Below are 27979 nucleotides of genomic sequence, written 5' to 3' on the forward strand. Positions count from 1 at the left end.
TAATGCTCCGCTTTTGTTGTCTCTTTTAATACAATTTCAATGTGTGACACTGGAATTTCCTTTTCTCCAGCTGGGCTTTTTCAGCTGATGTATCGATGCCTGCTGTGAAAGCAGTGCTGTTAGCTGATGCTGGCTGGACGCAGTAGCTCTGAAGCTTGGGAAGGGGAGACCCCAGGAGTTGCGTGTTACTGCCTACCTGGGAGCCAGAATAAGAGCTATTAGAATAGTTTGGATATCTCCTCCTTATTTCTGTTGCCTGCTTTTTTTTCCTTCCCTCTAGCCCTTCTTTTGGAAAAGCACTCCTCCCTTCCCTTGGCTGGAATCACGTTGTTGCGTATTACAAAACTGTCAGTCGTAACAACTTGTAAATGGTTGACCCTGCTCAACACCGAAACAGAGCTGTGATTGCAGCTGAAGTGCTTCTGTGGGCCGAAAGGGCAGATCCTGCTCACCGAGGTTTTTTTGAGTTAGTGCCCAACCACGGTCTTTAGGGGTCGTAACGTGTCGTGGAAAGTTATCGTCTTCGGAGCAAAGTTGAATTACTTTTACTTTTTTGGGAGTTGTAGTAATGCAGACGGTTTGGCCAAACTTCAGGGTGGGTGATTGGATGCTTGCTACTCAGAATTCCACAGGAATTTCATTCGGACGTGGGATCATTGGCTTTTTGCTCCAATGAAAAGGCAAACAGTTATGAGAGCATCTTAATGCTGATGGTAGCGGGTGCTGAAGGGAAGCCCTTGATGTGCCCTGCAGCACTTCACTGGTTAATGCAGAGAAGTTGATCTCTGAAAATGCCCTAAGGCAGTCAGGAAAATTCTGCTCGTAGGGAAAAACAAAGCATGAGGAAAAGCGCATAACCTGAAAAATAGAGATAGGTGAGAAAAGAAGAAGAAAGAAAATGAGACTGTTCCGGTCTGTGTACCAGCTGGGGGTGAACTATGAATCCTGTGCTGCGAGAGGGTCTAGACAGATCAAAACACTGGGGTCAGCAGATCAGAAAGCGAGACCCAGAGTAATCATCTGATAAGGAAACAATTTCTCAGAGTGATAATCTTCAGTCCAGAGTAATCTTTGAAATTGGCCATGCTTTTGGCTGCTCCACCACCTCTTTTGAGAGCAGCCGCTTCACCACTACCAAATAACTGAGATTCTGAGAGAAGAGTGAGGCTGAAGGAGGATGAGCCCCTGAGGGGAGCGGGGAAGGCACGCGGGGAGGTGCGTGCTGTGTCAGTCGGCGTGAGCTGGGGCATAAAGGAAAAAAAATGCCAAGAAAGCAGCCAGTCACTCATCCTAAGTTCCACCAGAGCGGGTGTTTTAGACAGAGTGAACAAAGAGCGCAGCGCTAGCTCACATTCTTGTTTCCTAGAAAAGGAGACAGTATTCGAGCAGGAGATTAATGGGGTTTTAACTTGAACACAAATGGGACGTCTATTACATTTCAGTTGAATGCTCATGAATGTACTGTTGTGCTTCCAGAGACACCTCAATTTATTCCAAAAGAATAAACATTAAAAATAAAATTTCAGGTCATTAAAAGAGTGAGTTATCCCTGTGAAAGGAAGAAGTGCGTTATGGCTAAGTATGAAAGCGAAAATGTGAAAGAATACAGGCAAAAAGAGTATCTGTTAATCAGGTTCTGTATGTATCAAAACTCTTTTCTCGGGTTGTAAAAGAGCGCCTATACTGGTGGAGCGTTTATTAGAACCCTCAAGGGAGAAACTAAGAATATCTTCAAAGGTAAATAAGTTCTCTGACGATTAGGGGAAGAGTTCAGACAGACCAGCGTACGGGCTCCTCGCTTCCGAGGGGGCTCACCGGGGTGGGAGTCACCATTCGGGCGCCGCGAGGCTGCGGAGATGGGAAGAGGGAACCTTTGGCCTCTGTCTAGGCTGAAAGGGGATTTATATGTATTTATACATCTATATTTATGTATATACAGAAAGGAAACATTTTCTATAACCAGAGAAGACAAGTGTTTGGGATGGATAAAACAGAAACCGAGCATTTTTAGGTTAGAGGGCACGTGGCAAATGCCCATAAACATGTCAGCTACAGTTTCGCACATTGCTGACAAACAAAATGACAGAATTTCCCGGTAGGGTGGATTATTATTGCCAGAGAGAAGGGTCAGAATAAGAACCTGCACATATTCTGTTGGTAAGTGGTGTCCAAAATGGCAAGTTAAAAGTTTCTGTTGCTGCGCTGAGGGGAGGGTTTAAGTTGAACAGGCTTTTGTGTACAGCTCCTGCTGCATCCTCAGTGGTAATACTTAAAGTCTTACTGGGAAGCCTGTTTGTCCTTTTAGAAACTGTAAAATAGGTACCGGAGAAGGTCTATGATATTTTATTAAAGCCTCTAGGGTGTAGGATTGAGGAAAGTTTTCCAAAGTGTTGATGGGATGTCATGAAAGGCTGCGATCCGTACGTCTGCTGGGCGCTCCTGCTGCATTAGCAAACGTTAGTAGCATCCTGCGCAAGGACAACTTCAGCACCAAGTAATTCATAAATTGGTCTTGTAAAGATTAGCTGGCTTTGTGTCTAGCAGTGGGAGCCAAAGGATTCGCTGACCCCCTCGTTGTTAACAGTGAGTGTGCCACATACCCGCGGACCTGAAATAACGGTTAATTCACAAGCACGAGCGCGCTTTTGTTTCACTCCGGCTTGTTAAAGGTGCCAGAACTTCACTCCCCACAGAAGCATTGATGAGCTATCGCTATGCTAGAAATTCTTCAGACCAATCTTTCTGCACCGATGAGCCTGTGAAAGCCGGGAGAATGATACACTGTGGGCTGTTTCCAATCTTTTAATCGATCTCCCCTGTCTAACTAAACAAAGGACCCGTCTCGCACAGGCAGGGGAGGGCATCGCCCGTGAATATCCTGACAAAAAGTAAAATGACTGCAGCGGTATCTTTCTTTGTCAAATGGGTGAGTGGTGTTAAGCAGACAGTAAACCTGCCTCAGCTGTAGCAGCGCTGACCTGAAGGGCTTTGTTAACTGCCTGAGAAAAAAAAAAAAGCAGAGGGCATTTGAATACCTTGCAACCTCCTTGAGCCTGAAATAGTAAGCCAGAAATAACAAGGTTGCTGTTACATATCAGAGAGGCCAAAAGCTTAGCGGGAATTGAAAAGGATTAACGTTTCATAGACTTGGAAAGAATATGAAGAGTTGTTCTTGTTTCCTGAAACAAAAGTGAATTGGGAGAGCTCTAAAGCCACCTGCTCAGTACATAAGCCAGCCTTTTAGCGATGGCAGGGAGGAGGAGACTTGCTGTCAGGAAATAATGTTAAAGAACTCTTCGCTGCAGGTTATATCCCAAAAAGAGATGTGAGGGAGGGCCAAAAAATGTTACTTTCTTAGAAGAATTGAGAATCTTTTTGATCTAAACTGTTTCTTGTACCCTGAAATTATTTCCAAAGGGATGTGACACCATTACCACCTGCCAATGCACTGCTCTACCACAATCGCCGTTTGGTCCAAGCAAAAAGTTCATGTTTCAACTTGGTGACTGAAAAAGAAAGCATCTACTTTCTAATATTCAGGACATTAAAATTTTATCATAGACTGGATATTTTATTATTTAATCTTTTCCCCAAAGTGTGACATGATTGAAATCTATTCTGACTTCACCAAGGTGTACCTTGATTAAGTCAACTAAATCGACAGAGCGAGTGATCAGCATCTGTAACGTTCAGTGGCCACTGTTAGTGGTGTGCCAAGAACGGGGTTTGCTGTGATGCCCCAGCAGCGTTTTTCTTACATTGCCTTTTCCTTTTATTGTTGGAAACACTCTTGATATTGAAGGCTCTTGGGGCTCTAATATTACCTTCCTCTCTCCCTCCTAGTGTCTATCAACTTGTTGTCAAGGAGGAGAAGCTGCAGAAAGCACGGAGAGCTGCAGACATCATTGAATGCTTCTCTGTCCCGGTGAGCTACAAGAACGCTTCCAGTCTTGACTCCCCGCACTACTTTGCAGCCGAGCTGAAACCCATCAACCTGCCCGTCACACAGCCTTTCACCGTGGGTGACAACAAAACCTACAACGGCTACTGGAATGCTCCGCTTTCTCCCCTGAAAAGCTACAGCATATACTTCCAGGCGCTTAGCAAGGCAAATGGAGTAAGTGCAGAGAAAATTGAAGTTGGATCTGTATATGTGACCACTTCTGTCTATCTTCCCCATCTTTCTCCTTCCCTCTCCTTTGGATGCCAGTTTAACTGTTACCCATTATTACACTCTTACAGAAATTTGAAGAAAATGTTGGGGAGCCAGACTATGTAAAGACACATGTTGGCATGTGATTTACAAAATTAATAGCTTAGAATTTGGATTTATTTTTTTTTCCTCGCACATGCATGAAAGTCAGAGTAGGGGCTATTGTGCTTTTAAAAGACGTAACTGCAATATCCCGATCGTCTCCAGTTCACAGTGCTTGTGATTTTAGAGGAGACATTAGGAGATGAGGTCTACCCAAAAGCTACGAAGTTGGATTACCTTGTAGCTTACATTTGGTCACATCACAGTGTAGCGCTTATGGTGAATTTTCAGCTTGAGTAAGTTGTACTGCGGGGGGGACTATGTGCATGTCTTTCTTAGTCCTTTTGAATACCATGGGCTGTATTTTTACATTAACTTACTCTCTGATACTAAGTTTAAAATGGAGACAGCACAGGAAACAGAGTCTGCCCTATTCTCAGACTCAAATGATGCACATGTAATGCCCCAACAGCTCCTGTCATAGGAAGAGCGAAGGCCTCTTTTCCCTCTTCTGCTCCAGCCCAGGCTAGTTTGTGACCTGCTCCTTTAACTTCCCTGTTTCAGGTCTGGTCAGCTGTCAGTGCACAGGTCAGATCCAGCCTAAGCAGTCATTCACCCTCCTCCCCTTTGACTCCCCTAATTGTTTTTCGTTATGACATAACATGATACAATTTGACACTCTGGCTTCATGAAGAGCCTTGGAGCGTTAACATGGTGTCGAGAAGTTGGGTAACCGAGTGCGTTATTAACACATTTGCCAGTGCTTTCGTGAATCTGACTTTAACATAGATAAATTCTCCAAGACACCCCCTCTGAAAGAGCAAAATTAGAAAAATCAATCAAAGGTGAATGGTGTAGGCTTTGGTCTCCACTTGGGATAGTATCTATTATACCCACCACGCAGCTGCATTTCACAGAGGACCAGACGTCGTTTAACAGGCTAGCAGTGCCTGTGCACGTTCACAACGTATCTTGGTGTTTTACTGCCTTCATTTATCACCATTCTCCTGCAGAGATTGTGCTGTGTGGCTGACAAGCACAAATCTCTTCAACCCTGTGCTGTTATTCACCTTGGTTTCCTTTCTAGACGATATATTTTCCTTCCAGTACTGCTCAATTAATTCAGTTTTGGATTTGCCTTTATAAAGGAAATTGTGAAATATATGTGTATGTCTCTCTGTGTCTAGTTAGTTCCCCCTTGTGTGATAGTTAATTGCTAGTGAATGGATCCCCAGGGAACAGAAAACTTTATTTGCTTAAGTACAATATAATATGCCATAAATGGGTTGTATGAATGGAAGTGTAGGCTTCCCTTGGCATTCCGGATTCAGGCAGCGGTAACGTCTGGTTCCTGCTCCTTCTGGGTCTCTCTAGCTGCCAGGTTGCATCACTCTCTACATACAAGGTGATGAGGACTCAAAAAAAGGGTGACTTGCTTGGGCTGTTCTAAAAGGAACACGAGGCTGTAAAGGACTTTTTAAAGCATAATTAATCCAAAGAGTCTGTGCGCAACAAGAGGCAGTGTGTGGAAGCACGGGAAGCGTCCTGCCAGACAGAACAAATTCCTATTTGAGCAAGAAATTGCCTCTTGTGTTAATAATTTATATTGGTACGGTATGTGCGTATATATCCTTGAAGTGCAGTGCTATGGGAAAAAATAAAGAGGAAATGTCCAAGAGTGGAATATGGATCTTCAGAGAAACAGCTGTGATAGTTTTTGTTTCTGGATAAAATCCTTAAGCCCCACATTACAAACATAAGGGTCTGATTTTCATCCAGTCTTTTGCAGCTGTAAATAATAAGTTTTGTTTCATTCCCAGAGTTGCTTACAGGTATAATTTGTATTTAAGTGTTCTGTGTTTTCACTGATGTCTATAATCTGAGCAGCTTCGACTGGTCTTCCTAAAGCCTGCTAATAATTATGGCTTCAATGTGGCGCTTTTGATAATGTACATCTGCAAAAAATCTGAAACAGTAACAATTTAGCACAATTAAAATGTAGCCTTATGTTCCCTCGCACATGAAAAACTTAACACGATATTGCCACTCATTTTTTAATTAGAATATTCTATAGTTTCATTAATCACTGACAGTTGTGGAATGATGAAACTTCTTTCCACACCTGGAACCTGCAATGAGAAACCTTTGGGCAGTGAACCAGAACATCTTCCTTTGGAAATGTAGGACTCTGGGGAGCGCTTAATTTGAAGAAACATTCTGTATTTGGTCAAAAAGCTTGATGAGAAGGAGGTAGAAGTGTTACAGGAGTTCTGCATTGTTTCAGCTCCTCTGTACGTGGAGGGTTGCACTCATTTGGTGTTCTTGTCTGCTCTGCAACCATTAGCCGTGATTGTTACAGTGAAAGGAACATAATTAACAGCTGGATGGAAAACAAGTGTGGCAAATTGCTGCGAAATCAGATCATGAGCTTTTCTGCCTCCTCTCCTGCAACGTTGTCCTCCATGTTTGAGAGTTTGAATGAGATAGCTGTCGCTGGCTGAATTCTTTTCTGTGGACAGTTGTGTGAAGTTTGGTCGAGGTGGTGCTGCTTCCAGACAGGGGTCTAAATAGAACATGTGTGAAACAGAACTGGTTTCAGCTTTGTTATACAAAACGCTCCCAAATTGTGTGAATCTCCCTCCTAGGGGCTGTTGAAAGCCAGATGCGGAGCTGAAATGTGTCAGAGTTTGAAGTAAGAGGGGAAAAAAAGAGAAGCAGGAACCTGAAGCTCCAGGCTTTGTAACCCTGGGGGTGAGAAGCACCGTTAGTTACTGTTTAATTGTTAGAAGGAGTTAGCACAGGAGGTGACACAGGAAGAACTGACAACTGGCTTCACTCTCCTTTGGCAGGTTCTCCACACATGCTGTCGCAGCCATCCAGGGAGTTAACTGGTGTTTGCTGGCTGTCCTGGTGCCACCTGCTACAGATTGCTGCCTGAGCATCAAGTTTTCCTTGTCTGAACCCCCTCCTGAGCTCAGCCCCTCTAAAACACCAGCTCCTTCAGGGTTTATCCTTCTGAAAGGGGTGGTCAGGGTGGTGACACCATGTTACTCCTTATCTTCTCTTATTCTTGTACTGATTTCATCATCGGAGTTAAATGTTGCAGGTTTTATTGTCCCCAAGTTCTTTATCTGGGTCATTGTAGGTGACAGTCTTGACCCAGTAACACGCTCAGATGGGGAGAATTCTTCAACTGTGGTGTGAAAGCTGCCTGAATTTTTGTGCAGCTCAAAAAACAGAGCTTCCTCCAAATCTGTCCTGCGGTTGCATCTTACCTCATTGAGCTAAAATGAAACCTGTAACGGCACAGTTGCAATCAATAGCTCTTGGCCATTTTTCCTCCAAATGGGAGATGAGGCAGGAGCCTTCGTAACGCAGCTGGAGATGATGTGGGGGATGCTGCCCGCTGCTCCGGCAGCCTGGTGGTCCAACAGGTGAATGATGTTTTCGAGCCAGAATTGTGAAAAGTAGCACCACAGGAATCAATGAGAATATTATTTTTGAGGGAATGACAGACTCTACAGAGATTTTTATTGATTTTTTTTTCCCCCCTCTAATGACTTGTACTACATGCACAATCAGGCAGTTCATTATTATCAGGGGACTTCGGGCTGGATTTGTAGATGCTGACAGGTCTGCTCACTGTACACAACATTCTTCTTCTGGGACGTTTTGGAGGTATGGCTAGAGCTGCCAGCAGAGAGGTGGCATTCATCCCTGCGGAGACGGGCCGTGGAAAAAGCAGTGAGGTGCTTCAGGTCAGCACAAGCTGTGTTCTGAAAAATGAAGTGCCACCAAGGCCACCTGCAATGCTTCTGTGAACTATTAAACAGCTTCAAGGAGCTCTGTGTGGAGTAGAATTTTGGGTGTACGGTTTTGTTCACTTCTGTTTATTCCTTCTTAATCTCATGTTGGAGCTGCTGGGGCAGAAATAAAGCAGTTGCGGAAGCATTTCCCCCTCTGAAAGCCCCCGTTTCCACATCTGGTTGGCCATCTTGGGCCAGAGTATGCGGACCTGAGTGTTTTCTGCGTAGTAAATAAAATCCTCCTCCGGTCTACCTCACATTTGAGAGGTGTTGGCATTCAATGATTAACTATATATCATTAGAAATATAGAAAATATTTAGAATTAGAAATATATCAATAGAAATAACTTTCTGTTGTAAATAATAAAAGCCCTAACCGCTTTGTTAAACCTCCCTTCTCCAAACGGCACGGATACTAAAAATAGCAGATAATTGGGAAGGCAAATACTAGGTTTTGCTCAGTCTCTCGAAGAACTAGCAGTTTCCTTAAGCTGGCAGTAGAAATTGTAAGGGGACTCGTTGACCCTGCACAGACACAGGCGCATGATTAACTTTAAAGACAGCAAACAGTTGGCTTCAGTGGGATGAAAAAGCAACACGTGCTCTAGAGCTCCCCTGAACTTGGGCAAAATTTGTTGAGGACCACAAAAATAATGCCTTCAGATGTTCAGTGGACAGAACCACAGTGTCCCTCCTGTGGGAAGCAGGTTGCCAACAGGCTCGCTCAGGGTATAGCTCTGGGACGTGGGGAGCTAAAGTTGCAACAGAGGCCAAGTGGGAGATCGGTAATTACTTGTCTTGTCCATACACCAGCAAAAGCGAAAATTGCCTCTCCCCCGTTTGAGCTGCCTGATGAAACTGTGCCTGTCGCAGGGCAGCCCCGACCGGTGCGTCTGGGGACAGCAGGTCGCGCTGGCGCTGGCAGGTGGTTCTTCAGACAAGGCATGCTCTGTTTAACTAAGGCAAAGTCATAATAATAGTAAAGGAAAGAAAAAATTGTGGGTGTGAAAACAGATGGATGAAAAAGCTCTGCTGCTTTTATTGTTGTTGTAGTCTGTAAACAGCAAGCTGTCATTTTAAAGAAAAAGGAAAAAAAAAAAGTCATTTGCCCTTTTAGGTTGTGAAGACGCAGCTGTCATATAAACATATGTCCTGCTGCCCTCATAGCACGTTTCTGCAGAAAATTGTTCCCGTCCAAACACTAAAGAGACAGAGGCAGAACTCGCGTTGTTATCATCCAGTGTGCTTCAATGAGATGTGCATTTAAGAACCTAAATAATTAGTTGACAGCTCCCTTGCTTTGAAAAAGAAAGAAACAAACAATATCAAAAGAACATTTAAAAGAAATCTGAAAATTCGGAGGGACGCTGAAACAGGCCCATGGTGTGTAGTTCGAAGTCTGTGTGCGTGAGCTGTGCTGGCAGAGAGGGCTTCCCCAGCGCCTCAGCGCCATCCCAGTTCTCTTCAGGGGATCTGACTGCGGGTCTGGGTCTGCTCTCCAGGAACAGACTGCCAGCATCCGAAACACGGTCCTCCTGTGCTCTGTGTCCAGCGTGTATGGCCTTAAAAATGTAGCTAGGGTTCAGCCTTGGCTGAGGGTACACCGTAACCACGTTTTATTTGTATGGAAGTTCCAGAAAACAAACTTAGTATGTTCTTGTAAACATGTAGATGGACTTAATATGCAGTAAGCTTTCTGGATATATGAAGCATGTTGGAGAATCAAAGTTGGATCAAGAGCTGTAGAACGTATTCATGCAGTGTTTTCCTATTCCAGGATCTTGATTAAAATATGCCTACGTTGTTTTATTACCGTTTGGATATAAAATGTCTGCCGTAACCTGGTGGTGATACAGAGCCAAAGAGTAATGGTACCGGGATCTTAAGTTACTTCTGTGATTTCAGCCATGACACAAAGCCGGTATCATACTAAGTACGTAGTATCTTGGGTCATCGTTAAGATTATTGTAGACATACGGCCTTGTAAAACTTCTGTGGTATCACAGCATTTGAAAAAACGTTCAGAAACAACACAGAGACTGAAATTTGGGGAAATTATTTTTGTTATTCTGAAACTTTTTTTATTATCCTTTTATTTCATTATTTTTCTTGTAATCGCTTTAAGCCATCTGGATGGATAATGGAGAATTGCCGATGTGGTTTATTCCTGCTTTTCTGTTGGCTAAAGAGAAGCAGCTTTACTGTGGGCAGGAAAGCACCTTGTCTGAATCAGAAGTAGTGTTTTTCAGAAAACAAGTATGATTGTGGGAAAATTGTTTTACTTTTCTTTGGGAAAAAAAAGGTGTATTTATTTATTTTGTTTCTTAGGAGAAAAGTTCATACAAACTTACAATTCTCAGCATCGGTCAAGGAAAAATAGAGAAAAATTAAAGGGTTCCCATTTTTATGACACACCAGGGAGATGAGCAGTGGGGTTGATCACTGAGATGATCGGTGGAAATCAATGGAATAATCACCCCTTATCAGCAATACGGACTGAATTCAAGTCTTTAAACTTTAGCATCCCTAGTAGCTGGACGTCTGGCGTCTGTGGAGGTTTCTTTCATGTTTTCCTTCTCAGAAGATGCAATCTGAAGTGAAGTTCTGAAGTCCAGATGTCTTGTTCCTCTAGTGATTGATTGCCCTTGCTTTTGGCAGTGCCGGATCATGGTCTTCTAATAACTATGATTGTCTGTGCTAAATGCAGCAATTAGTAGCTGTAGATGCAAACAGAACACACTGCATCCTGTCTTCTCAAATTACCCTGTGGGAGGGTAATGTGGAGGAATGTGCACATGCTCAAATGAGATCAGTTACAGCATCATTAACAAGATTTCGGGTTTTGTTTTCTCACCTCTTTTCTCAACGTTGACTAATTTCTCCAGCTTTCTGTTGTACTTTGGAGCTAGCAGAAAGCAATAAATACACAGGAAGAATTTCCACAAGGAAATGTGAGCAAGTGCCCACCTACTTTTAGGCTGCAAAAATGCTGTCTTGATTTTTATTTTTTTTTAATTTATTTTCTTTTTCATCGCTGATTTGCCGGGTCACCTTGTCTTAGATTGTAAGCTACATCAGAATCTCTGTGTCTTATAATTCCCAGCACTATGTGCTGAGGCTATGCTCTGAAAATAAAGCTGGTTTTTTACCTGCTTCATATATCATCACTAGTAATAAAGATTTTGGATTTCCAGAATAGCTGGCAATTCGAGCTGATTATACACGAGGCGGAGATGAATGGGGGCTCTGTTGTACAGCTCTGTTGACTTTGCAGTGCCGACGGTTGTACGGGTTCTGTAAGGGGGGTTGAGTTTTGAGGGAGAGAGGGGTCAGTGCACCAGAGAGGTGCCTCTGGTTTACTGGGATAAACGGGGCTTCAGTCCCACTCTGGGGACTGTATGGCTGGGAAAGGATGTCCTTAATAGATGTGATTTGTCCTTGGTGATCCAGGAGTTTGTCAAAAGAGTCTGAAGGCAAGATCAATGAAGGAATAGTTTGTCTTGAATATTTCGTTGTATTTAGGCTACACACAGCGATTCTTATATCCAGAGAGTGTGGATGACTTGTATCTTGAAGGGATCAGAGGGAATCGCTCTCGTGTTTCCCATTGTAGGTCCTGTAATTGTCCCCTTCCTATGCTCAACGTAAGTGTGAGGAGGAAGACCCGATGGGGACCTTGTGTTTCTGCTCAGGCCAAGGAGGGTCTGCCACAAGTGGGACAGATTTTCTCCAAGAGCAAATTCAGACTTTCACAGTGTTCATCTTACTGCTTGAGGGCGGAATGAAGTGCTCAGCGGTGCATTTGCAGCGCTGTTGTTTCCAGAGCGCAGGCAGCATCCATATTAATGTAGCATTGTTACAGGCGGTAATTTATGCAGTGTTCATTACACCTGAGATGTGTACAAGAGCATGTAAAGACACGAAGTGCTACGAAAGCCCTGCAGATGACTACCTGACGACATCAGTTTTTTAAGCAAAGCAAGAGATTAAGATTTGGACGGCGGTCATGCATCGGGCAGGAGCAATCCGTGCCGATACGGGCTGTGGAAGGAGGAGTTGGGGATACCAGAAGGGATGTGCTTTCAGCGGAGGTGGCCTGAGAAGGCTGCCGAGTTTGAGCTTTTAGTTAAGCCAAATACAGCATTGCTATTCCCATCCAAACTCCCGTTTGTGCGGATCTGCGGGCTCTGAGGTGGATTGAACAAAAGCGTTGGGTTTTATCCCAGCTCCGCAATAAAAACCTGCAGTGGTGGTGTGGGTTGCGTGTGAACAGCTCATTTGGCAGAGCTAGGCATGCAGCATGCTGTTTTGCTTCACATACATATCACACAGCTGAAATATTCAAATGACTACTTCGGTGTCTGTTTGCCATGTGTTTAAATAAATACCCAATTTGCAAAATTTTGCAGTAATGGTGCATGAAAATTCGATGTACAGTTGCGTGTACTTTTGACCCAAGGCTTGTCTGCCTATTAAAGATCAGGTCATTTAACTGGTGAATTCTGTTAGTTAATCAGGCAGTTACATGGGACCCATCACTCACACACAGAGTGTGGAAAAACATGTTGTCACTCTTGACTTCTCAACAGTTAGAGAAGCCGCTGAATGCAAGTCCATTAGTATGGGGTGGTTTATGCAGCTAAAACTGTTGGTGGTATTTTCAGAGATGAAGTGTAAGAAAAAACGCTTATTTGTTTTAGTACCTTTTTAAAGGAATTTGTTTATTGTAGATGGGCAAATTACACACCTTGATGTTTTCCTATATTTTTTTTTTTATTTTTCAGGAAACAAAAATCAACTGTGTCCGGCTGGCAACAAAAGGTATGTGGGTCTCCTTTTCCTGCGAAGCACAATGCCAGTAATGTAAAAGCTGCAGTGGTGACACAACTTGATTACAGTTACTATTAAAGAACAAGCCTCTTACTGTTCTGTGGGTTTGTTTGTTTGTTTGTTTTTCTCAAGGAAGGTTTCAAACGCAGAACAACAATTTCCAGAACCATTTCACATATGTGTAGATTCTGTTTTGGTTGTTTTTTTTTCAGACTGGGTATGTCTCTTGTTCCTCCTTTCCCTTATACTGTTGACAGCTTTCCTGTCCCGAGGACTGTTCTTGCTATTGGCAGAATTTCACCAAAAATTTTCCTATTAACTTTTTTCTCTCTGCCCCTGTATAAAGTAGATAAGTAAGAGGAGATCTCACATGAGCCTAAGCTTGAACACAACAGGGCACAATTCTTATATCAGATCATTTTCAGGTATAATTCAACAGAGTGGAGTACATTCCTTATTTTCATTGCAATTAGTTCGGAATAGACCAAACTGATAAGTCAAATAGACTGAGTGAACCTGAGGCAAATACTGTTAAGAGGCAATGCTCCGATCCCCAGGTTGCTTCACAAGGTGTGGCTTTCGAGGGACCAATGATGACAATGTCTGGGTTCTTTCTTGGAGTTTAGAGTTGCTTTAAAGTCTCCGAAGGACTTTAAAATCACCCCAGGGGCTACTTTGCCAGCAAAGGTGTCAGAAACCAATTTACTTGTAACACAAACAGCGGAGTAGCTGTAAAGAGAGTTACTCAACACATGTCGTAGTGTCAAAATGAGCCGTAAGGAAATGACAGGGTAATTGCCATTGGCCGTGCTACAGGTAGGTCTCAGGGTTTCCAAAACGCCTCCTGCCTCCCCCCACCCCGCCCCCCCAAAAAAGCAACCAACCACCAAACCCAAAACCCTCAAGGAATTTCCAAAACTCAGGGTTGTATCTTGTGCTCTCGCTGCTTTGCTGTAATGTGAAATAACTGCATTACTGTCCGTGGAGTCGTTCCAGAGATGAACAAAAATTGGCAGGAACCGATGACCCTTTTTTCTTTGGGGCACTGTCCCATTTTTTTTCCAGTCTTTTCACTCCTTACTGTCTCGTGGCAGTAACAGAAGTTACTGGTACTTTACCCTTATCACTTCTGCATCTGCACTTACGGAGGAGTTGGGAGGGATCAAAGCATCCCCAGCTACCAGTTGTTGGGTAGCAGAAGAGGACTTTGTCTACTTTTCTATGGAGACATCCCCCAGGCTGTTTCAGAAAGCCGTGCACTGGGGTGGCAGGTGCCGCATGAAGTTCCCCCCATGCTGCTGTTTTCACTGCTGAGACCTGATACGCAAACTGGTGGGGCTGTAAGCAATTGTGTCACCACTGAAAGCTGAGGAGGATGAGCCGATTCTCCCCTTTCCCCCTTTCATCTGTGGCTCTGGTGCTCCCCCTATCCTCTCGTTGCTTTCCTTTTTAAAAGTTCCTCATAAAATCTTCATGTAAGTCATTCTTCTGAGTTACAAACGTTCTATGTGTCTCAGTCTCCCCTCCTTCCCCCTCAGTTTTTCCAGCTGATAGTGACGTGAGCATTTTGGATACCTTATGTTGGCTTTCTGGTGGTAGAAAGAGAAAAAGAGCAGGAGTGGGTAAGACGAGTCTGGGTGAAATGAGTCTCCCCAGGGTTTTCCCAGAGCAGGACTAGAGGTCTCTTCATGCGGTGGGAGAAACTGGATTAATTCCTTTTTGGAAACCTGTAGTTTCTTCTGTTTCAGTCATTACTTTTTCTGGAGTTGGTGGAAGAATGTTGTCATTGGTATTTGCTCTGTGACTGTTCAAAGTAAAATAAAACCACTACGAAGCTTGGAAAGTCCCATTCTTGCGTGACCTTTTGATTTGCACTGTCTGATTTGGGTCCTTCAGAAAAGTGTCACAGAAGTGTTTGACCTTGAGTTGACTTCTGCAAACTGATTTAATTTTCGTTAACCTGTTAGGTCACCAAGAAGAGTCAATAAGCCATCCTGTCGTTTCTGAATGCTGTCTCTTTTTCAAAAAGGAGCTCTTACTAATATTAATTTGGTAACAGCTGTAAGAGAGATGGTAGAGCCTGAGGATGCCTAGAGCCACTGTTTTTTGGTAATCTTGTTTTTTAGGGTTTTTCTTGATTGACCTGAATGGAAAAAGACAAGAAATGATGGTAGTCCTAGTGTTTATTCGCACTGTCTCGATGGATATCACTTCAGATTTATAGGCAGATGTCTTATTTCTCTACATGGAGTGTGGAAATGTCTGTGGAAATTCTTTTTATTTTTCCTTTTTTTTTTTTTTCTCTTGTCCTCACTCTGTGACTTGCAATGTTGTGTTTCTCAGTGCCTGGCCATTAGCAAGGACAGTGGAATATGCACAGCTGGGGCTGATTTTATGCAGTTTTAGCTCGTGAAAGGTACGGCGTTGCCTTCGGTTCATGAGCAAGGTAGCATCACAAGTGCATTTGTAGCGTTGATAATGTCACAGTACCCTCCGTTGCTGGCACCTGTGTGGCATGAGCAGCTGAGCCATAGCTGAACAATGTGGTTCTGTGGTTTGGAGCTTTCCCAGAGTTTCAGATTTCCATGTGTCATGAGGCTGAATTCCCACCGTACGTTAACTTGTTATGAATAGGACTCGGACACTCCACATCCCAGCCCCTGAAGAGGGCTGTCACAGCTGCCCCCTCTCGGCTGTGCGGCAACAGACAGAGACACTCCTGAAACTATAATTGCATTGTGACCTGATCGAAGGCTGAGCGGGGATGTTCTAGATGACCTCCTGTGTCTGTGCTGTCTTCTGTCTACTCATTATATTGATTATCTTTAATGGCACTGCCCTGTATTCGCCTTTATTTGCATCGGTGTCTTTCTGAGGATAGAAGAGGGAACCTGTAGTCTGCCTTGAATGAAATCATCGGAGCTGCTCACAAAGATACCGTTGTGGTGTCTTTGGTAAGAGTCGGAAAAAAACCCACTTTTTTGGAGTCAGGACTAATCTCGGCATTGACAGCTTAAAAGCTCTGCTTTGAGTTGGTAATGGAGAAAAAGCTATTTTGTTTTCATGCAAGAAAAGAAACACATTCTAGGTGCCAGACTAAATGTTCATTTTGGGATATAGGCCTAATTTTTCCATTCCCAGACATTTGACACGGCAGTAGCTCCATTAATATTCGTGAAATGAGTTCTGATTTACGCCAGTGCCAGGAAGATTAGGATCGAGACATGTTTAAGCAAGGCAAGTATTCTCTTGAAGTACTGGATTAACAAGGGCACTAAACATGAGCGTGGGAGTAATTAGGCAATAAAATGTGTTAGGCAGTGTGTTACTGGGGGATTATAACACATCTTGGGTGTTGCTGCGAGGCTCCTGTTCAGAAGCTGAGTAGCTTTAATTACTCGAGAGACGCATGAGGCTGTTCCACTGCCGCTCCGTCAGCAGGCTGGGAGGGAATTCGCTCTGTATGTCCCGTTGCCTCAAAACCAAGGAGATGAAAGTAGACAACTCTTTAAAAAAGTGTTTTAGTCCATTGAAGAGAGTTTTGGAGATTTCCCAGTTTTCTCTCCTCCCCTTTTAGCAAGAAATAGACTGTTCAGTTCAGCTCCACGCAGGAGCCGCATCTCATCCCTCCCGGTGGTGCACTCTTCTCCATGGTTTTCTACGCGCTGCTCCCGTTCAGATGAACTTAATTCTTGTGGTTGCAAGAAAGAGCCCTCAAGTCTTTGAGTATTGGCTTATTTTAAATGTCAGGGTGGGTTTCAGCATTTCAGAGGACCAGGTCATGAGACCAGCAGTGCATCCTCCAAAGCAGAGGTAGCAGATGCCCACCCGGGCAAGCACCTCTGTTGAGCTCCTTTTCTTCCATCCAGTGCCTCAGGACAGGAGTTTGCTGGTGCCGGTGGAAGGGGCCGGCGGCAGGGACTCGTCACCAGCCTTTGCTGTGGGGACATTTGGCAATCCATCAGAAAGCTCTCTGCGTCTGTCCAGTCTGTGTAGCCATTTCACACTTTGCCAGCATGTTTTCAATCCACACGCGTCGTTAACCTTTTGTATCTACGTATGTATTTATTTCCAGGCTCGTTGGTCTCAGATTTCTTACGCTTCCAGCCATAAATGTCTCTCTCCCCACATGGGCTACTCCTCTTTTTTAAATTACTGGAGTAATGTCGTCTTTCACAGCGTTAGTCACTTGGATGCATGCGTTTTCGCATTTCATTAGCATAAAACACTCTAAAAATAAGTTTGCAATTAAACCCCGATTTACCAGCTCTCTGCCATACAGTTTTCATTCAGCCAGTTTATTTATTAGTTTTGCCATTTGGTTTCCTTGATATCATTTGTATTAATATGTCCCATTCTTTCTGAATTAACTGACTTGTTCTCCCTGTCTTAAAGTAACATATTTATATTGATGCTTTATTAGAGAAAATTGCAACCTCTTACCAAGAGAGAGCGATTACCTCTTGTATTCTTAAAGCGCATTAAATTAATTTCACAATGTAATTGAAACCAAGGCAGAGGGCTCATTAATGGTTCCTTATCTCCTGATGCTCATTTCTTCTTTCTTTAAAATGTGACTTCTTGCAAATGAAAGAATGGAACTTTAATAATCATTATGAGGTATATTTTTATTTTTTTTCCTTTTTTTTTCCTTGTGCATGCTGCCTGGGAACGATTTTGCTTGTTCTTAGCAGTAATAGGGAGGCAACAGGCGACCACGCGAAACCCATCCAACCTCTTGAGCACAGGTGATTATCAGTTCAGGAAAAGGAAAACTCTTCAAACTTCCAGAAGTCTCAGCAGCGTCATGACTTCTTGTTCTGTATTTGGTTTGCATGGGAAAATGCTTTCACAGTTATTCTAAGTACAGTACAGAGGGGACACTCCTTACACGGCGCTCCTTTTGCACCGAGGTGAATCTCTGCCTGTGCAGAGGGTCTCTGGAGGACTAAACAGCACTTAAACCTTCACAGGAGCACTTGAGCGTGACTGACGAGCCGGTGGATCCTGTGCTGGCCCTCTGCAGAGGCTAAATATCTCCCTGAGCGTGCGTGGAGATGACCTCGCATTTTTGAATTAAAGTAGCTGAGGCGTTTTTGGGGGCCGATTATTACGCTTACTCTTCGACAGCTGAGTCCTGCTGTTGGAGAAATGATGAGAGGAAAATGAAAACTAGATTCTGTCAGTCCTCTGTATAGAAACTTCTGCTGGAGTTGGAGACGATGCAGAATTGCGCCTCGGGAGTACGGTGAAGTCAGTCACAGATCACTAGTGGGAGGTTCAGAACTTCTCAAAGGTTTTGCATTTTCCATGAGAAAGAACGTGAAGGTCTGTGGGTCATAAACTTGCCTCGTTGTGTATATAACACGGGGAGCAGTGCCATCATTTCACTCCAGAAAATTCAAATATAGAGAGGAAATCCCATCAGCTAGTGGAAATAGTTTCTCCTACTTTAGCCTGATGTGCATGGAATGGCTGACTGGGATGTGACAGAAGGACGTGTGATTATTACGAGAGGGAGGGGAAAGGAGGGTTGGTTTCTTAGTTTTGGGATGGATTAAATTTTCATAGGAATGTTCCTCTCCCAGTGCTGCATGGTTATATTCCGATCTAGCTGTGATTTTCTCACCCAAGAATTACCTTAACTGCACGTCAGGGCAGCTGTAATGATACAGGGGCAAAAAGGTACTGGGATTACTGTGAAGTTCAAATGCCTTTGAGAGGAATGGTCCTGCTTATATATATATATATATATATTTTGTAGTGCCTCAGCACTGGAAAAGGGAACTTTCCAGGAGATGAGTGTTTAACAGTCTTGAGACCTCAGAAATGAACCTGGGTCTGGAAGGTGTTGGGGGGGGGGCAGGGGGGAATGACACTGCAAAAAAACCAGTGGAAAATTAGGAGAAAAAAAGTTCTTCCTGTTCACACACAGTTTTGCTGCTTATGCAAACTGTTCATTCAATAGCTCTTGCTCCCTCAAATTCATTTAAGAGGGCTCTGTTGTTTCCTGAAATATATTCTGGTTTTGTAGACAGATAATGTATTTTTTTAAACAGATCTAATTCCACTTCAAATCTGTTTGTTACTGCATTTTGTCTTCTAATACACTGGAATGTTATTCCTTTGACAGGTTTATTCTGTTTTGTGCTATTTATTTCAGAAGGTTTTATCACACTTTTTAAGTTGAACGCATGAAAATGGTTCTTTTTTTCATTTCCCCTGAACAAATCTCTGCCTTCTCAAAGTTATTTTTTAGCACAAGTTTGTGTATTGCCATAATTAATTGTTAATAACAGACACATTTACGTTGCTTTTACGGGAAAACATTCCCCACTGAGAATACAACTCAAACTTCCTGGCATGTGGACGCCCGCTTACCCTGCGAGCATCTTTGGTTTCACCAAATTTGGTATCAAGGCTTACTTAGAGGCATTTAAAATGTTGACTGTAGGGGCTTCCTTAGCCCAGGGGGCTAACGAACCAAATTCAGATTAGTGGAGAACCTGGTGCAAAATTGGAGGAGGCCACAAGTGAGCTGAGTTTGATAATCTCAGCCCAGTTTCTGGAGCACATTGCCTGCTCCTGGAGCTCTGCTGTGCTGACAGACCCTAATCTTGGGCTCCCCAATTAAAATAAGCAGCGGGAGGGGAGAGCCACAGTGTTTAAGGTAAAATTTGGGGTAGATTAGCAAGAGTAGATTGAAAATATCACCTCTGTAATTCAAAGCATCCACTGCTGGGATACGCTGGGTTGCTTCAGAAAAGAAGAGTGTCTAGACAAAGCAGAATAAAATTGATTATTGGTGTGTGAGCCAAGTCCTCCTGGAATCAAAGCAGGATCACCTCCTGGAGCGCAGCTCTGTGGAGAGGGACCTGGGAGTCCTGGTGGACAACAGGATGACCATGAGGCAGCAATGTGCCCTGGCGGCCAAGAAGGCGAATGGCATCCTGGGGTGCATCAAGAAGAGTGTGTCCAGCAGGTGGAGGGAGGTCATCTTCCCCCTCTACTCTGCCCTGGTGAGACCGCATCTGGAGTACTGCATCCAGTTCTGGGCTCCCCAGTTCAAGAAGGACAGGGAACTGCTGGAGAGGGTCCAGCAAAGGGCAACGAAGATGATTAGGGGATTGGAACATCTCTCCTATGGAGAAAGGCTGAGGGACTTGGGTCTCTTTAGTCTAGAGAAAAGAAGATTGAGGGGGGATCTTATTAATATATACAAATACTTAACGGGAGGATGCCAGGGGGATGGGAGCAGTCTTTTTTCAGTGGCGCCCAGTGATAGGACGAGGGGTAATGGGCATAAACTTGAACATAGGAAGTTCCATCTTAACATGAGAAGGAACTTCTTTACTTTGAGGGTAGTGGAGCACTGGCACAGGCTGCCCAGAGAGATGGTGGAGTCTCCCACTCTGGAGACATTCAAAACCCGCCTGGACGCTGTCCTGTGTAACGTGCTGTAGGTGACCCTGCTCTGGCAGGGGGGTTGGACTAGATGATCTCCAGAGGTCCCTTCCAACCCTAACCATTCTGTGATTCTGTGATTCAGGTGTGGATTTCCCTGGAGTGCCGTGGCGGCTGTTGTGCCCTCAGAACACCGCCTGGAGCGGGAGGCTGCTGTGGGCTGTGGCTGTGGCCAGTGGCTTGTACAATTCTCTTTGTTTGCAGATGGACTGGTAGCCAGGCAAAGGGGGGGGAAAGGGCAGTGGTTGGACATTAAAGCCAGAAGTGAAGGTCAAATCAGAAAGGACTTCTTTTGGTTTATTTAGTTTTAATGCAAGGAGCAGTGCACGCTGACTCGCTTGTGAAACTCGGAGTTGTTGGTTTTTGGTTTTTTCCTCCCTCTTGTGCTTGAAGGTTTGGAGGAAAAACTGTCTGAATGTCCCCCAAAGCCTTCTGCACAGGGGCTGAGCGATGGGGCAAGGGGAGGGGGCAGCTTCGGGTGGAGAAGCAGGAGGAGGGCTGTGGCATTGTAGAGGACAGCAGTGTTGCATGTTCCTCACCTTCATATGTGTACGCCAACTTATTTGGGTAGTTGGTATGTCTTCTCCATCCCCTGGTAGCTGGAGATGCTTCCTAAGGTGTATCAGCCGCTGGTTGGGTACTGTGGCTCCTAAGTTTTTCGTAAACAGATTGTCATTGTCAGTGTCCTTAAATAGCACTTCCAAAGGCATGACAAACCCAAAGCTATTACAAATACATTATGCCTCTGTTTCCTCACGTAGATTTTGCAATGAGCCAATGTTCAGGACCAGGGTTATTATTAACACGTTAGCTTCTCAGTTGCTTCCAAGAACTGGACATTTAAAAAATTACATGGTAGCGTTAGGATATGTGGCAATGTCACAAGAGAGGTAGGTGTGAAAGAGACTGTTTTGTAATACCACTGTAGAGGAAAATAAAAATCATCATTCAAGACAGGCCTGAAAGTACTGCCTGAACTTGGCAAAGTGCAGAAAGTTTCCCCGTATCTTACGCAGCACACGTAGAGTGTGTCCACGCAGACTCCCTAATGCATTGGCCATATGACTCCCGTTGTACTGTAACATGGCGAGTATCCTCCTTCGCCTGCTGCGCAGTCAGCTCGCGGAGAAGTCCTACAGGGTACGTTTTTTGTAGGCCACCGTGGTACTTAAAGCACCTTTGGCCAGCCAGGCTCAAAAGGTGGCCGCAGTTCGGTATTCAGTTTATACCCACCTCTGGACTTCGCTCGCGGGTTTTGTCATTTCTTCAGCTGGTGCGGCTGTGGATTTTTAATGATAACAGTGATGAGAGCAGAGTTAACTGCTTAGAGGGGACTGGCTGGTGTAAAGGTTAATTAGTTTTTGTTCGTAGGGTGTGACGAGTCTGTTATACATCCACAGCGTTGTCACGTGCTGTAATGTTTTTGCCTGTATCAGTCAAAAGATTGATCTCCCTGTGTCTGTTTAAGACCACGCATCTGTAAATTTGAACTTGTGATAATGGGAATTTTACTTGTTTTCCATTTTTATAATTTCAAGCTAGTTTCTAAAGAGCTCTGCAAAAGTGGAGAGTTGAAATGGAAACATGCTATCACCCTCTGAACCATCGCATCACTTGTAGGCATCACAACAGCTGCTCTTTATCTGAGCTCTTCTTTCAAGTAAATGTAATAACCTTTCTCATTCTTGGGGGCCATATATCTGCCTTTAGCACAAATTAAGTGCTTCTGTTCTGAAGAGAGAGGAAGAAAAACAGGAGGAGAAAAGAAAAGCCTTTGTGGTGGATATGCCTGGAATCTCCGGAATCAATTATTCTCTTACTGCTATTTTTTAATTCTCATTCAGTTTAGTAATGCTAATCTTGATTCCTTGCTGTGTGTTTACCCTCATCCTCCTACAGATTCAACCTGTGTGCCTGATAATCCCTCATATAAATTCTGGTCTTTCTTCCTCTCCAGGACTGCTTTGTTTTGCTGCTCTCTCCTCTTAGAATATGGTTGAAAGCTTTTGGCTCTCATCATTCTTTCCACTCTTTTTGAGCTTTTTTTAAAGAATTGAGAATGTCTCATTGTCATCCTAAGCCTGTGCTGTTTGCAGTCTTCAATAACTGGAGGCGGAAAATTGGTGTAGTGACGTTACGTGTAGTGATACTGTTGGTGGTATTCATTTTTTAAATTAATTACAACAAAGGAATAGCCGAAGTGGAATCTGACTTTCAGGTCTGATGAGCTGTTTTGCTGCTTTGGCTTATAATACGCAGAAGCACCAGCATTGCTACCTTTTTTTAGTCCCAGTACTGTGGTATATGCTGCACAAGGTTGCAAACTGGTCTGTCTTCTCCAGGCCATGCGTGCGGCCAGCTGGCACAGAGGGCTGTAGCCAGGTAGTGCTGGCTAACAGGTATTCTGGGTCAAGATGTAAAACAGTGCCCCTCCACCTTTATCTCAACGTTATCGTTCTGAGAGGTACCTGTCCACCCTTGTGTTTGCGTATCGGAGACTACGTTTCAGGGGTATCGATATGATCAGAACCCGAAAACATAAGGGAAAACATTTCTACATGCAGAGATGCTTTAATCATTTGTAGGCCACTCGCATAGAAAGCACCTTTAAAAAAAAACACCAAAAAAACCACGACCGAAAAAAGAAAAGGAAATCATGTTTACAAGTGATTTGAGAATAACTGTCTTTTGAAAGTAAGCCTCTAGGTCTATTAGGAAATTTTACATTCAGCATGCTGCCTGGCCATTATGTGCTACAAAGAAATTACTCTGAGCAGCTCATTTTAACTCATAATGACTTTGAACCTATTATTTTTCATTAATTTTTCTGGGTTAAATAATGCTTTGAAGTAATTCTTTCTGATTGGTTTTTGTTTCAAGAGTGACTTTTCATCTGAAGAAGTTGTATTCTTAGGTGTCACAAATTTGAAACCAAAGCTAGTCTTTGCCAGACTGACTTGTCCTCTTTCTGGGTCTTTCCTGTCATCTGGCTGTGGCTGAACCTCCTACTACTTGTGTTGCTTCTCTCATTTTGTCCATCCCTCGTTTATATTTGTGCTGCCTTTTTCTTGCCCAGGGGTATTTGACCCAGCCGTCCTTAGACCCATTTCGTTTCCTCTTCTCCTCCTGTTGTGGCATCGGATCCTTCTCTCTGCTGTGCAGTGACACAGATGCTGGTGACTGTGGTACCACCTCCATCACAGGACTTTGTTCTTTGTGCCTCACCACTTGGAAATCTCACATAAATACCCGTCTTTTCCTCCCGCCTGTGGCTCTTTTGAATTTTTTTCCTGTCAGTTACATTTTTGTAATGCAGTATTGTAATTGCTGCTTTAAATAAAGAACGTTTCAAATTACAGTTTGTGAAATAGGTTTTATAGAAGAAACTTGTATTATCAGTCCTGTTTAGCTACACGCACTCAATGATCATTCTTTCCTGGATGATATTCAGTGGGCCACCTCCACAGAGAAGGTCACGTTATATCTGGTGGCTTATTGTTTTCAAATAATATATCTGTGCATAAATTGGTGGGTGAAGGATTGCCGTGGTATCTTTCACTTAACTGCCGGTGCTGTTTCTCCCTCCGTCCCTCCCGTCCCCCTCGTCCCCGTCTGTGAGAGGTTGTGTGGTCTGATGGAATTGCCGCAGGGTGTCAGCTCAGAAACGTCAGTCCTCAGCTCTGCTCTTGGGTGCCTGTGATGCCAAAGGCATATCCTTAATCTTTCCAGATCTATAAAGTAAATAACATAATTTGTTACTTACCTTGCATGAGCATTAAGAGGATTTAAAGTATGTATGACTATCTCAGAGTGTATAACACCAGGTATGAACGCTTCCTGGTAAGCAGATGATTTTTCATTCTCTTAGCATTTTGAGAAGGTTCTCTTCTTTAGTTATGACTGGCAAAAAACTTGAGTTTAGGCTGTTGGAATCACTGCAAACCATCTCCCAGCTCAAAGTAGCCAAAGATGTCATCTCTTCCTTGTGGACAGAAACACTTTCGGCTGAAGAAATCTTCTGAAAGAAACGCTGGAATACAAGTGGCAGCCCCCTATACTGAAACTAATTTTGTATTTCAAAATTCTTGCCCTTAAGCTATCTGCTACTGCAGGGCCGGCTTTGACTATGGTGTGAAGGAGGGAGGAATTTAAAATGCTGAAAGCCACAAGGAGCTGGCGCAGCATGAAACCACGCTTCCAGTAGCCGCACCTTACTGGGCTAGTCTGGGATTTAGGTGTGTACGAATCCACAGCAGCATCACCGGACTGGACCTTGGGTGCCTGTGAGTGCATGACTGAAAAAAACCATCGGTGCTTGATGATCCATAAATCTGACTTCTCATGGGCTGATGAGGCAGGCGACGCTGGGAAAGAACCCATTTGCCCCTGCTCTGCTATTTTCCCAGAACAGTATCTCCCATGAACGTGTTCTGTCTCGCCGCAGGATGCTGGGTCGCTGGGAATCTTGGAAGGGGTTGAAAAAGCAAAGTAAATCAGGTTGATGGGAAAGGAGTAAAATCTTTACAGCCGTGTAAAATAGCTCCACACTGAAATGGAGTGCAGGGTGAATGCCGGTGCCTGTGGAAGTCAGATTCATGCCACTGGTGAAGCTTCTGGGAAAGTGCATTTTGTCCAGTACGTAAATGTATATCTCTGAAAGCAGTAGCCTGGTCTAGTAGATAGTGCGCAGAGAGGGAGCCAGGGGACCGGCAGTCTTTGCTTCTCTGGCACTGTTTTCTATCATTTGCCTTCCTTATTAAGAAAGTAGGCTTAGGGCAGAAAATTGTCCTACTTCATGTTAGTACAGTGTAATGGGGTCCTGGCCTTAGTGGGGGCTGTGGGTGCCACTGAAATACACACAGTAATAACAGTGGTGACCTGTTCTATATCCTATTATTCTAGTTTCCAGCTTCAGTTACAAGGAACAATTTATTCCCGAAAATGTGGAAGTAACCGCTAGAAAAATATGGTTATAGTTAATTTTCTTTCCCTTTTAATGTCAGCGGTATATAAGCATTGTTTTTCAGAAAGAAAAGGGTGGCCCCTCACGTATGGTAGTGAAGAGCTTTCCAAGTGTATGTAAAGCCATTTGTATGAAATGGCCATCTGAGCAGTTTTTATGGGCTTCTGCGCTTAGAGGATTTCAGAGCTGCCTGCGTGCCGGTAAAGGAGAGAGGCAAAAGTGCATTCTAAAATAGCGTTGCTCTCAGGAGCAGCAGAAGTCCCCTCCGGCGAGTAACAGCTCACAGACCTCCTCCTGCCAGAACAGAAACGTTCTTACCTACAGCTGGTGGTGGGGCAGGTTGGGAGTACAAGCAACCGTAGCAGATTTAGGCATCTACAAGGAAAATACACCAGAATGGCAGAAAAACAAGGGATTTTTGCAGTAATGTGTCATTGCAAAGCTTTAAGAATCCAAGACCCAGGATTTTCCTGTCATATCCTCAATTCCTAAGCGCTATTAGCTGAGACAACTTACAAATGGTTGGACGAGTAGCCTAAAGGAATTGTTGGCCTTTGCCAAGATAGATAGAAAGAGTTACATAGAGGATTCAAGTGAATCAGTCACCACAGTGTGTAGGTGTCAGGATGGATAACAAGCCTTTATTCTCTTTCTAGAACTGCCGTAGACTGTAATGGGATGAGAAATATCAAACAAAAACAGACTGACCACACATTGCCTGTAGTAACAAGCAACAGCCTGGCAAAATCAAACTGATCTAGTGGGGTAGGGGATGGACTTAACAGCACATCCTTAAATTTTTTGTAATGTGGCTCCCAATTCATGAGGGTATTCAGATGGTACAAAACTGGAGAAGGTCTGACTGTGCTGTTTGTGGTAGAAAACCATTCTCCAACAGCTATTATTTCAGGTCATAGGAGTAACTGCAACTCAAGTGAAGGATAATTTGGAGTACTTCTGAGTTTGACTTCAAAGGAATAGACTTTTAGCCATTTTCAGGGAAAATTTGTAGCTTTATCTTTTACTTTGTGGTGTGATAGTGTTGGGATTGTATGTGTGATGGCATATAGCTCACCTCTTGTGCAGATTTGATCCAAGATTATAAGAGATGTTGTCAAATAAAGATAGTAATATGCAGCCAACACGTTATTTTATTCTCATGCTCAGGAGTCCCATTAGCGCATTTCAGACACGTGCACACAGAAGTTACCGGTGAACTCTTAACTGAATGGGAAAATTGGTGGACGCAGCAGAGCAGTAGAGTTGTCACGGAGAAAAAGCTGAAAATTACATGTGTATTTCAAACAGGCAGCATTTTTGCTTGGTAAATATTGTGTTTTGCTGTGGCAAACTAGATTAACAGCTTAGCTGTAGGAAAAGTGAAATCATACTTTTATCACTGCATGTGGTGAGTTTTCTTGTTTTGCATTCATTGCGTCCTTGTTCTATACGGACTCTTCAATATGTGATGAGATGAGAATATAACGCTTTATTCAAGGTCAGATCCTCATCCCTGGAAGTCCATCAGCTAAGGCCCTAGTCAGAACACATCGGAAAGCCCTATAGTCAGTTATGTGATTTGATCGTGGTTACCATTGGGGTCATCCTTGCAGACAGAGATCTTTTAAAGCACATGCAGTTTAACATGTGGGAAGTGGGCAAAAGAATAACCCAGTGAGGCTTTCTACTGTCTCACCAACCTGTGGACTCAACTGAATATTATCTCCCCAAGCAACTGACTTTATGAACAGTAGTGATTCAACTTCTCCTGAAGGTCAGCAACACAGAGTGGTTAAAAGAGCAAAACATTACGGTCTTCTGATGGCAGCACTCTGTTTTCACCTTCGCTTCCCTTTTCCTGCTGTGTTTAAGCCGTACAGGGAGACTTGGCTGACTCCAACAGCAAAAGTGTAGCCCGACATGAGACTGTGATCTCATGTAACATGAATTCATTTAACTTCGTCAAATGCAATGGTGATATTTTTAGGAGTAGTTAAGTATATCAGGAATATAGTAAAGATAGGCTTATTTAGTCCTTAAAGTAGCCATGACTCAAATCTTGTGGGGCTTTCTAAATCAAGCTCAGCGGTTTAAGCTATATCTGGAAAAATTCTGTGCGGCAAGTAGTGAAGTCAGCAGAGCTAAGGTATGTAATAAGCACTACATGGGTAGTTCCAGCAACAGGGGAGAGGGTAGCATTCTGCAAAGGTCCTCAGTTATTGCAGGAGCAAAAGACCCTTACTGTCAGATCACAACAAGAAGAAATACTGTGCAAATAACATTCCTAAATATGTTTCATTTTTAGGCGTGTAGGCTTTACTCTTAAAAAAACCCCAAATTTAATATAGGAACTATGTTGTCTTGTCTGGGCTGCGGAAGAACTCATGCATGGGACAGACTAGATGATGTGGAGGGTGCGCTGTGGGCTGGATTGAGGCTTGTTACGCGCATAATTGTAACCCTGTGTTTACAAAAGCCGGGCCTTCAGCACAGGGAGAAATGCAAAGGTATTCTGCTTTTAGAAGAAAAAAGGTTGTGCAAGTGGTATTGTGGGATATGTAGCTGCAAACTTTTCCATTCATTATTTCGATGAGTAAGGATTGCACCTCCACTTTAAGCTATTTGAGATGCAAATTGTAACTGCTGTTCATTCTCCTGCTT

At 43.7% G+C, this 27979-nt stretch overlaps 1 protein-coding gene across 1 annotated transcript in view; it reads left to right on the forward strand.

Annotated features, from left to right (window-relative positions):
* PTPRT (protein tyrosine phosphatase, receptor type, T) overlaps positions 1-27979 on the forward strand; it is a gene marked incomplete at its 5' end in the record, with an annotated part of 340319 nt that overhangs the window by 240008 nt on the left and 72332 nt on the right. The window contains 2 exons of the mRNA XM_009883565.1: positions 3844-4117; positions 12846-12882. Of these exons, the coding sequence (XP_009881867.1) occupies positions 3844-4117; positions 12846-12882 (311 nt within the window). The remainder of the gene's footprint in view (positions 1-3843; positions 4118-12845; positions 12883-27979) is intronic.

Source organism: Charadrius vociferus, unplaced genomic scaffold, assembly GCF_000708025.1.
Source record: "Charadrius vociferus isolate BGI_N301 unplaced genomic scaffold, ASM70802v2 scaffold320, whole genome shotgun sequence".
NCBI lineage: Eukaryota > Metazoa > Chordata > Aves > Charadriiformes > Charadriidae > Charadrius > Charadrius vociferus.